The sequence below is a fragment of the Citrus sinensis genome, chromosome 8 (assembly GCF_022201045.2).
Source record: "Citrus sinensis cultivar Valencia sweet orange chromosome 8, DVS_A1.0, whole genome shotgun sequence".
NCBI classification, from domain to species: domain Eukaryota; kingdom Viridiplantae; phylum Streptophyta; class Magnoliopsida; order Sapindales; family Rutaceae; genus Citrus; species Citrus sinensis.
In genome coordinates, this window is record NC_068563.1 from 17,683,058 (window position 1) to 17,694,610 (window position 11,553).

Below are 11,553 nucleotides of genomic sequence, written 5' to 3' on the forward strand. Positions count from 1 at the left end.
AAGTTGTGGTAATACAATTCATAACTAAGTCCACCCATTTGCTAGAAAAGCCTAGTTTTAACATTGTGTGCTTCAAAACATTTCTACTCCAATCTATCATAAACTTTACTGATGTTTAATTTTAGTGTCACTAGTGCTTTTTCCCCTTGCTATGTTTAATTTTATGCAAAAATTCATAACTAACAATGAGACCGTTACTAATCAATCTAATAGGGATTAGTGCACTTTGAATTGAGGACATAACTTAGTGAAGAATATGTTCTAACCTATTTACAATTATTTTGGTTACAATCCTATAAATGACATTACACACGCTTATTGGTTTAAAATCTATCAACTTCTGTGGTTTATGAATTTTTTGGATCAAAATAACGCGAGTGTAATTGAGTGGACCAATTGTACCTCTGTCATTCAGGATATGGACGCAAGTAGAAATGACACCAGGCTTTATTGAGTCCCAGTACTTTTAGAGAAAAGCTGCTGGTAGTCCATTAGGTCTAGGGGCTTTGGTTGGGCACATTTGGGAAAGGGATGTTGATATTTCCTCTTCAATGAAAGGCATGTCTAGTTGGCCATTCATCTCTAAATTCACCTTTGGCACCAAACTTGCAAGTGCTGTCCCAATTTGCACATCTTTGGGGCTGGATTTGCAAAAACATTTTCAAAGTATTCATAAAACTCCATTTAAATCTCCTCTTTATCTTCAGTCCAATCATCCTGCTGGTTCATGACTCTCCATATCTAATCCTTTCGTTTCCTTGAAGAGGCTTTTAAATGAAAAAAAATGGTATTCTCATCCCCTTTGCTTAGCAAATCAGCTCGAGATCTTTGCTTCCAGTACACTTCCTTATCTAACAACAATCTTTCAATCTAGTTTTCAGTGCTTTTAATTTCATTTATTTCTTCGTGTTGCTGGAAATTGTACTTTATATTAGAGAAATTATTCTTTAAAAGTCTCAACTTTCTTTTTCGTGGTCAAAATCTTTCTTACTCCACATCTGCAGTTATGCCACTAAGGTTTTAGCTGCCTTTTTAAAGGTTTTAACAAGATCCTCCTAGTCCAATTACCACATTTCATCCATTCCTTCTTTATTATGGATCTACAACAACATAAGGGTTCCAAATATCCTTATAGTGAATTCTTGGGCAAGATTTCCTTTTTATCTCACACCAATTTTTTCCTGTCTTGCATTTCTAACATAATAGGGACATCATGTATTCAAATTTGAAACAATTACTCATAAGGGCTATTCTTCCAATCTTTAATCCCTAGGAATCTATCAAATCTTTCTTCAACAAAATGAAGTCAAAATCTTTTATTAGAACAGGTAAAAAGGATAATCTTTACATCCTAAGTCCACTAGATTATAGTAATTTTCAATCTCTCTAAATTCAGTCACCACACTTAGATTTCTATCTTTGCCACCTAGTTTTTCATTCAATTTCAGAATTTCATTGAAAATCTCCAAAACACAGTCATGGAAGAGAAAACAGACTTGCAAGTTTCCTTAGCAGCATCCAAGTATGCCATTTTTGCATAACTTCTAAACGACCATATATTCTGGTAAATCTCCAATTCTTCATATTCGTTCCTTGAATCACGACATCTATATTATGATTACTGTAAGAAACAATATTTACATCTACTTTACTATTCTATAACATTGCTAACCACCCCCATACTATTTCTGTTTATGTTAAAGCAATTATCAAATCCTATATTTTTACTTATATTTGTCATCTACACAGACTTCATCTTTATTTCACAAACAAAAAGAATCTAAGGCTTGTGTTCTTAGAGAATATCTTTTAAAGTTAGGGACATTTGGGTATTCTCCAAACCTAAGACTCTCCAACTTATGATTTTCATTGCTGCTCCACAGATGTCTCATTCACTGCTAAATTTGTCACCTTTGCTACCTCCATAACTATTATATCTCAGCTTAATTTGAACTTAGTTACGAGGGAATTACATACTACTAAATTTGGTACACATTAGCCATCTTTGGTTTCTTGCTTTTTGGACTTGGCTGTTTTTGTGTCACAACTGGCTCGCTTAGAAGTATTTGGTATCACTTTTGTGCTTGCCATTTTGATTAAGTTTCGGGCTTGATTCTTCTATCTCTTCCATTTATCTACCACTTCTTCATCAGAGCTCATTTGGACTATATTGGGCTAGTCTAATCCGTGGCCTATTGAAAACATTCTTCCCTCCACATTTTCACTTTCATTCATGATTATCGCCATTTGACTTAAGTTTTTAGATGCCTCTTCATTTTCAGTTACACAAAGTAGGTTTTTGCTATCAACTTAATCCCATATCGATTCTTTCCCTTGGATCCTTAATGTTTCCTCCATTGCCTCCTCTACATGTCTTAACACCATTTGTGGACTGCTTGCTTCTTCTTGGTATTGGGTTGACCCTAACTCATTTTCTATAATTGGGTTTGATGGTTTTTTATTGGGGAACTTTGTACTCATTGAATTTGTTGACTTTCTTTGTTCCCTATTTTCTCTTTCCTTGCTCTTTTGAAATTTCATACGATCAACTAGAGGTATTGCCTTTAACCATGCCTTACATGCCAAATCTTTTGTGATTTGGCCTTTATATTTTGCACATTCCCTGTATTGATGCCTAATATATCCACAACAAAAGCAATAATCTAACATCATTTTATAGACCATATCCACTGGAATTTCTTTCTTGTCTTTTTGTTGTATTCTTAATATCTTCTTCAAACGCTTGTAATGTCTATTAAGATTCTGACTCGCACATATTTTCCAAAACAATCCTTTGCTGCGTTCGTAGCTACATCTTTCATTTTTCTAATCTTGGATCCCAATTCACGAATTGTACTTATATCCATACATTTCAAAGGCACATTATGCAATTGTACCCAAAATGGGACATGTGAAAATAGTTACTCTGCGACTTTGCCTATACCACTTGGTTCTTGTAGTACTATAAAGGCTCGATCAAAGTGCCAGGGTCCTCTGGTTAACATTCTTCACTTATCTTCTTCTGAAGAGAAATTGAACATGAAAACTTTATTTCGCAGGTTTTTTACTTTTACTACCCCCACTGGACGCCATGCTTATTGTAGAGTTGTTCTAACATCCTCATGACTAATGCCTCTCACAGTAAGAATTTTATCTACCTGTCTCAACCTTTGCTCTTTTTTCCTTTATACTCTCCCCAAACATTACTTTGTCTTCTTTCTCTTCTTTTAGCATTATAGCATCGTACTTTCTTATTAATTTATCTGCTTCCGCGGTGTTAACAAGACACTATTTTCCTTAATTAGCCTTAAAACACTTACCAACCTCACCACTATTCTGTGTTTTAAGTTTCCCCTCTGTTTACACTTTCTTTCACCTTTTCTTTTTAATACGCACACCTACCCTTTAGACCCAACTTAAAGACTGAAATCTTTTTAATAAATTGAAAAATAAAGAGAAAAAGAACTGGAAGAAAATACACTCAACTAGTGAGCATCACTCTGGATCATAAAGATCCAATTTAGCTTCCATTCAATATTCCTTCAGAGACGAAACACTCTTGAAGGAGGAAAAAACCCTGCCAAATTATTCCTCTTTGAATATATAAAGAGTGGCTCAAATAGTTATTCCACAATTTTTTTAAAAAATCAGGAAAAAGTATTCTATGGGATTTGAACTAATATCCTCAATATTGTTAAGAGCACTAACTAGTATGAAAAGTAATTAAATTTAAAATAAGATTTCTTAATATTAGTGTTGAGAACACCTGCATAAAAAATGATTGAACTTAAAATGAAAAGTTTTAAATCTAAATATTTTGTGTTAGGTAGCAGTAGTTATTAAGAAAAGCCATTAACAAAAAAACTCAATTGAATTTGAAATGCAAATTTTTTAACATTGGATCAAGATTCTTTGAGGAGAACTTAGATGAGAGGAGAACTCTAATCCTTTAATACTGGTATCGAGAGCACGCGTGAAAAGTCTATGATATTGAAATGAAGAGTTTTAATATTAAGACCTTACTAAGTTACAATTAATGTAATTTACCACTTACTTTAAACATACATAAATGAATAACACGATAATAAAAATAACCTATTTTTATATTATTTTAAATGAACTATAAGTTATATTAATTATAAGATAGTAAGACCCTATTAATATTATTAATGGGAGCAACAGCCCTTGCGAAAAGGCATTGAATTTAAAATGAGAAGTTGATATTAGCAGTGAGAGCATAGTGGAAATTCATTGAAGTTTGTAATATTAGTGTCGATAGTACAACCAGCGTGGAAAGTAATTTAATTTCAAATGGGAAATTTTTAATATTAATGTTAAGAGCACCAGGAGGCCCGGAAAGTCATTAAATTTTGGAATGGGAAGTTTCAAAATATTAGGACCCATATAAATGTGATGCAAAGTCGGAGAAAGCCGAGGCAATTTTTTCTGTGGTTTTGTAAGGAAAATGTTACATCACTTACACAAAATTTGACTTGGGATCATATTTTCTAAATTTATGCTGTCAATTTGTTATTGGGCAGCGGCAAAATTAAGATATAAGTAACTTACATCAACTTCTAAATAGTTTTTAATGATCTCTTAGAATAATTGACTATTAAGAAAATTACGGATGGATTGATATTGCAGTGTTAACTTCATCATGTATCTCAATCATTCTTGGTTCTCTAACTGTTGATCAAACAGTAATAACTTATTTTGTATGGTCATTTTTACACATGATTGCTATTTCATCTTAATGATGCAGTTGATGCCTTACCCACCCACAGCCATCATAACCTGCCATGGACACGGCTTCTCTGCTCAAGTTCTTGAATGGCAGATGCGATCATGCCCTTTTGTTTTACATCAGACTCAGAATCGCTGAACAACTAAATCGAAACTTTCTCCTTTATACTATGTGCCTTCATTTGCTGCCATACCGGCCTTTCTTTCTCTCTTAGAAGCTTACCGTCATATCGCAAGTGTTGGCGAAAGCGGCCATCCCATCAACGTTGTTGCCATTGCATTCATCTTGGCCATTAGAATCCCATTTTCTTCGAAGCTCAGAAAACCTTGTGAGATTCACAGTTTCTTCTATGAAAATTGCAGATGAAGATGGTAAGCAAGGAATCAAGGATATGGCCCAGGTTGCTTACTTGAGTTTTGTAGAAAATGGGATAGTCGAGGCCAAGGCCAAAGCAGTGGCAACAATGATGATGGCACCCTTCTCCAACTCTTCGCAATGTGATGGTAAGCTTGCAGCCAGTAAGTTCTAAAATAAAGAGATAAAGATATGCCTGTAAGAGGGCAAAAGAAAGCGCATGAGGATAAAGGAGAAAATTTTGATTTAGTTTTAGTAAACAGTTTAGTGTTTCCGAAGTTGCTGTAAAACAAAAGGCCATGATCACATTCAAGATCTTGAACAGTTGCGTCCATGGCGGGTTATGGCTTCTGGTTCGAAAAACGCAATATCTCCATGAAATGTTGATTGCCTTGCTGCTGCTATCATAAGGTCTCCACTGGAATCCCAGACAACCACACTTACACCTGATGCTTTTCTTGCTGCATCTATATTCATCTTCAACCCTTCCATCAGGTGATAGGAGTCCATGAATTTCCACTTCTTGCACTAGTATGAGAATCCATAGCAATAACCCCGGCCTGCATTTTTTTGTATGATTCAATTGCCTCAGCTTTTGTAAATGTTTTCTGATGCTACTAGCAGTGGCCTAAATTGCTTGCTGCAAACCCAGTGTTTGTGACCAACGCTAATTTGTATTGCTTGAATATGCTTTTTTCCAAACAAAGAAGACATGATATAAAATTTACATGAAAGAGCCAATCTTTTCTTAGTAGCAGCTAAGATCCAATGCGAAGCACTTGAAGTTCAAAAAAAGATATCTTATCAACGAAAAGACTGAGGAAAAGACAAACTAGAATATTCTGTTGAAATGTTTGATTGATCAGTCATTTACCATGAGTAATAAAATAAGAACCAATCTTTAACCACACATCTTCAGTTACATTAACCTGAGTACTAACATCTGGTCGGATGAGTGCATGCATCAAAATTTTTGCACCAAAGAATAGAGAAAGAAAAAACTAAATCAGAACAGCTCTTGGAGTTAAAATATTCCAAATGATAGTGTTTTACAAAATGACTCACTTGTACATAATTATCACCATGTTCCCTGGATTGAATTAACGAAGTGTTAGTACAAGGAGAATCACACACTTCAGCCAAGTAAGGAGACACAAACAGAAAAGAAAATAAAAAAGAAAGGCAAAAAACACAGGCTTGTGCACAACCAACCTTTTATGTTCAGATGGGGCTAATGAAGCATAATAAGGTCACAAATGATCAGTTTGGTATAATTTTGAGGAGCTCAATATCAAACAGCAGAGTCTTGTCTATCAGTCCTTGGTTCCTCAGCACAAAATCCAAGGCTCGCTGGCCCTGTGAACACAATAATATTGCTCCTCACATAAATGATACATAACCATAAATACAAAAGTGAAGTAAGACCTGATTCATACCGAAAATGTAGTTGGCCTTGGGCCACTTTTGTTGTAGTCATTCTCAGGATATCCAATTTCAGGGGGCACTATGATCCTGCATCACTGTGAAGTAAAATGCGAAATTTGCAGAGTATCGGCCACTATAATCCTATTATGTGTATGTATATACATTTTTATCAATATAAGGAGAAAGCATAAAATATCATGCAAAAGAAAACCTTCAGAACATGCGCCAAAGAATAGAAATGCTGTATAAAAGTAATGAGACAAGCTATGACTAGAAAATGGTAATAACATTCAAAAAAAATTGTCAAGCATCCACTTTCAAGGCTTTCTACAGGGTTTAGTCCACATGACACATTTTTGACTCACTTCTATTAACTAGTAAGTGAAATTGATTACATAGAGAAGCATGGCATGTGCAAATGCATTTAAACTAAAGGTTAGATGCACTTCATTTATATGTGATCCGCATAAATGCACATTAATGTTAAGTTGACATGCTTGGATGTCTATCTTTGCCAGTAGATAACTGCTTGAGAATTTGCATATATCACTTGATAATGACAAAGGCTAGATGCTTAAGAGAAGCTCATGCAGCACCTTCTAACACCACCCAGAGCCATGCCTGAGACAGCTTCCTCAAAAGCTGGAATTACCTGAAATTCAAAAACCAGGCAGGACGATTAGAAGACTCTATATCAAGTATTCATAACTATCCAATTATGGCACCTATCTGTCTGGTTTATCCATTCAGAATCTCAAGCCCTGCAGTTGCAGTATGCAACTTGTAGCTCACATTATCTTAGGACATTAATTTCCTAAAATGAAAAGGATAGCATTTAGAAGCATTAAATTTTTATAATCTACCTGATCGAAAACAGGCGTGATTTTGAACCAGGAAGAAAGTCACAAACAGCTAAAAGTTGAACAACAAAGGTCTAAAAGAGGATTCTCCATCCATCCTATCTGGGGTACTAGAAAGATAAATCTTTAAAAAGCAGAATATTTTCTTACATCTTGAGATCCGAGTCGAAATTTAAAATAGTCCTTGTCATCACCCTGCAAATTGCAAAAACACAGAAAAATTATTTTTGGCTAGTATTGTAGAATAATATCCAGAATAAAAATAAGAAGCTCTCTCTACCTCAAAGGAACCGCCCTTTGTCTTGTTTCGAGCCTCAAATATGCGACCATAGTATCCTATGGTGTAACCATCCCAGTCAACCTAAAATGCGTCCGCAGTTCATAAATCGCTTGCATAACACCAACTTAGGATAAGATAATTGCAGATTGAAGCGGTCATGATTATCCAAAAAGAACTGGACTTTAAAGTTTTCATCATTCAGTTATTTTGAAACCTGAACTTGTTCAAACTAACAAATCCATAGAGCAAACTTTAGTTTGTTTTATAATAATTCTCTCTCTCTACTATTCTATAAAGTGCACAAAGAGGCAGGTTGGCTATCCAAAAATCTGATTTAGCTTGTTCAATGCACCAGACTCTTTCTGGTTATTTCTTCTGAGAATCTAATTAAGTGAAAATATTTAATTACCAAAGTTTCACTTGAATTGGGAAGAATACAGGAACCCATCCATAAAAATAAAGAAAGAAATTTTTTTCTCCAAAATTATCCTTATGTCAACTCTGTACCTTCTTCAACAAACAACATTGGGCTGTTTATAATATATTTTCAACAACTTGCAAAGCATTTTTACAGACAGATCATCTCCTTACCACAACTGTCTCTCCCATCTTTGGTTTAGGACCACTTCCTTGTCGCAAGTCCTGCACTCTTGAATTTCGAAATTAAACCAACTAACTAAACCCTGAGTGCTAATGCTATAAATATGCAAGGAGGTTTTAAGATGTAGTTTCTAATGGTTGACCTTATACTGAAGACCAGATTCCGTTTCTATGTAGTCTGGATACCGCATTTTCGTCTTGCCATAATCCTTCCCTCGAAGTGCTGGCACTAAATGTCCAAGCAATTATGTCAACAAATGTCCTCAACTAATTGGCACCAAGCCACAATGGTAGCACAAATAAGAAAATGAAACAAGAGGATGCCATAGTCAATTCCCTTGAATCAATAAATCAATGACATACACAATGCTGACAGTGAATGATGAAAAAAAAAAAAATTAAGGTTCAAGAATATAGAAAATCTAATCCGATTAAGATTTAAGACTTGCGCCACTGATTATATTATCACATTTACTACTGTCTTAAAAAACCTTGACGTTAATTGAACCAATAGAAATTTGAGCATCTAAAATTCCAGAGCAGTTGTGCATTTCTGAAAGTAATAAATAAAAGGGATAATAAAAAGTTACTATCAGCAAATTCAGCTGCTAAAACTACTCCATCCTTTGAAGCATTGAACAAGGCCACAGCTAATAATCCAATGGATGATATTAGCACTCTCCTTCGCTCAACGACTTGTCGGTTACTTGTATGACTAATTTCACCTAAAAAAAAAAAAAGTATCTGCATTCAAAGGACATAAATTTTTCAAGAAAGTTAAAAAAAAAGGAAAAAAAAAAGAGTATTTGGAGCTAACCGTAGGAAGATGAACCGTTGAATTGATGTGGGTGGTGGAGAGATTGAGGAGCTAATTGTCTGTGAAACAACAAAGGGGTATTATTTTTGGAATGAAAACGATGACGTACCGAAGAGGAAGGTTTAATAGCAGAGGAAGATGAAGAAGATCCAAGAGCTGAAATTGAAATGGAAGCCATTTGATTAATTAATTAACTTATCCAAGAAAAACTGTTTCGCGGAAAGATAACGGCCTCAGATTTTGTAGAGACCTCTGGCACTTCGATTATAATTTATAATATACCGCTACGTAACCGTTGGTGATAGGGATGGCAAAATTCGGACTCGGATATGGATGTAGGTGCATCCGGAGTCGGATTAAACTTTTGACATTCGAATTCGTAAATAAATATGCGGATTTGGATGCAGATAATATCTGTATAGATTGTGAGCGGATATTTCAGATATTCGGATCCGTATAATAATAATTTTAAATTTAATAATTTACATAATAATATTAAATAAAATTCAATTATAATCTAAGAATCAACAATTTAACATCAATTCAATATAAATAACATACAATAATACCACAAATTCACAAATAATAATTTCACAATATAAATCAAACATAAAAAAAATCTAAGGTAAACCGATTTATTACAATATTTTCTAATTATTATTATTAGTTTTTTAACATATTTTTTAAAGTTAATGAAGATTATAGAGTTAATTATGCTTATACATTTAAATAAATAATTTAATTTATATATTTTTCAACTGAAATTTAATTAAATAAATAATTTAATTAAAAAATCTAAGGTAAACCAATTCATTACAATATTCTGTAATTATTATTATTATTATTAGTTTTTTTAACATATTTTTTAAAGTTAATGAAAAGAGTTAATTATGCTTATACATTTAAATAAATAATTTAATTTATATATTTTTCAATTGAAAATTAATTAAATAAATAGTTTAATTATAAAAAATACGGATCCGAATATCTGATTTTTCGGATGCACTTGCATCCGGATCCGCACGGATTGTGATTTTTAAGATTCTTATATGCATTTTTTAACATGCGGATCCGGATTTTTCTGGATCCGGATCTTCTGGATCTTTACAGATCCGGAGTTTATTGCCAACCCTAGTTGGTGGGGTCCATCCATAACTCAAAACTAATTATCGATCTTGGACATGTCTGAAAGCATTAAGATGCTCTCTACTAGGGGTGGGCAGATAACTCGACCCGATCCGATCTAAAAATTTGGGTTCTGATTGGATTCGAATGAAGGTTTTAACCCGATTGGGTTATATTTTGTCCATTCCGAAAACCCGATTCGATCCGAAAATTCGAGAAAAATCAAAGCCAAAACAAGCATAAATCTTTGATCCGATTCGATCCGATCGGAATATTTTCGGTCGGATCTGATCGGATCACATGTTCGGGTTGAGTTCGGATTATATTTTTCCCAACTCAATTCACCCGAAATTTAATCGGGTTGGTTTGAACCCGATTCAAACCCAAATTTGCCCATCCCTACTCTCTACATCTAAGCTCTCTTGAGTTTTTAACCATCTTATATTACATGTTATGTAGTAATGATACACACACACACACACACACGCGCGCACACCATATTTAACTTCTTTATTTTTTAAATTTATTAGCTATCAATCAACTCGTAAATTTATGTTTGGGAAAGTTTAGATCAAGAGAAAATTTTCATTCGTAAATAGTGCAAAATTTGACGTGTGGCATGTCGTATTAATCTAAGCTAACTCAAATTTTGACTGTTTACCAATTGTGACATACCTCTTCTAATTGTGTTTATATGGTGTGATATTGTTCTCATCCATTTAATGTAATTTTAATATTATTTATTAAAAAGTATATTTTTTTTTACTTTTTTTTTAATATGTTTTTTAGTTTCAAATTATTTTGTTTTAAATATAACTAAATGATTTCTAAAGCGTTAAAATATAACACAAGCTTATTGAATAAAAAATAAGTCAATCTAATATTGAATCACTAATGGTTTGTTTACTAAACTAGAACTGGCTGGAATCAAAATAAATTGGAATTAAAATAAGCTAGAATCAGAACGAAAAATTAGAATAAGAATCAATTGTTTACTTAAGCTATAGGAATCAAAATTAGAATGGATTGCACTCTCATTTATATGTTTACTTGATCTAGGAGTCAGCATAAACTACATTAAATTACTAAAATGTCCTTGGTTTATTATTGTAATTATGATTATTTATTATAATATTTGTCATATTATTCAAAAACAATAAAAAAAAAGACAATAATAATTGTCTGAAGTCCGAAATTTTATTAATTTCAGACCCTTCTTAAAATTTATCTATTTATTTTTTGTAATTTCTGTATGATTTTAAGACATTTATCTCTAAATAGAAAATATCAGAATAATAAATAAATATTATATTTAGAAATTATCTGTATAAAATATATTTATTTC

General features: G+C 33.2%; 1 protein-coding gene across 6 annotated transcripts; it reads right to left on the reverse strand.

Annotated features, from left to right (window-relative positions):
• Positions 1 to 4,639: 4,639 nt before the first annotated feature.
• Positions 4,640 to 9,338, reverse strand: LOC102622490 (peptidyl-prolyl cis-trans isomerase FKBP19, chloroplastic). Of its 6 annotated transcripts, none has more exons than XR_008051151.1 (11): positions 9,084 to 9,338; positions 8,857 to 8,991; positions 8,410 to 8,495; positions 8,258 to 8,308; positions 7,667 to 7,747; positions 7,537 to 7,581; positions 7,123 to 7,178; positions 6,538 to 6,613; positions 6,314 to 6,457; positions 6,167 to 6,191; positions 4,640 to 5,661 (listed from the first exon to the last, which is right to left on the reverse strand). XR_008051151.1 is itself a non-coding variant. In XM_006487498.4 (10 exons), the coding sequence occupies exons 1-9, from the start codon at positions 9,259 to 9,261 to the stop codon at positions 6,362 to 6,364; spliced, it is 804 nt and encodes a 267-aa protein (XP_006487561.2). In that variant the 5' UTR covers positions 9,262 to 9,337; the 3' UTR covers positions 5,942 to 6,191; positions 6,314 to 6,361. The 6 variants fall into 6 exon arrangements, 2 of the variants coding, with proteins under 2 accessions (XP_006487561.2, XP_024958084.2); XR_371640.4 differs by lacking the exon at positions 4,640 to 5,661 and adding an exon at positions 5,942 to 6,044 and having other exon boundaries at positions 9,084 to 9,337; XM_006487498.4 differs by lacking the exon at positions 4,640 to 5,661 and having other exon boundaries at positions 5,942 to 6,191; positions 9,084 to 9,337.
• Positions 9,339 to 11,553: the final 2,215 nt, after the last annotated feature.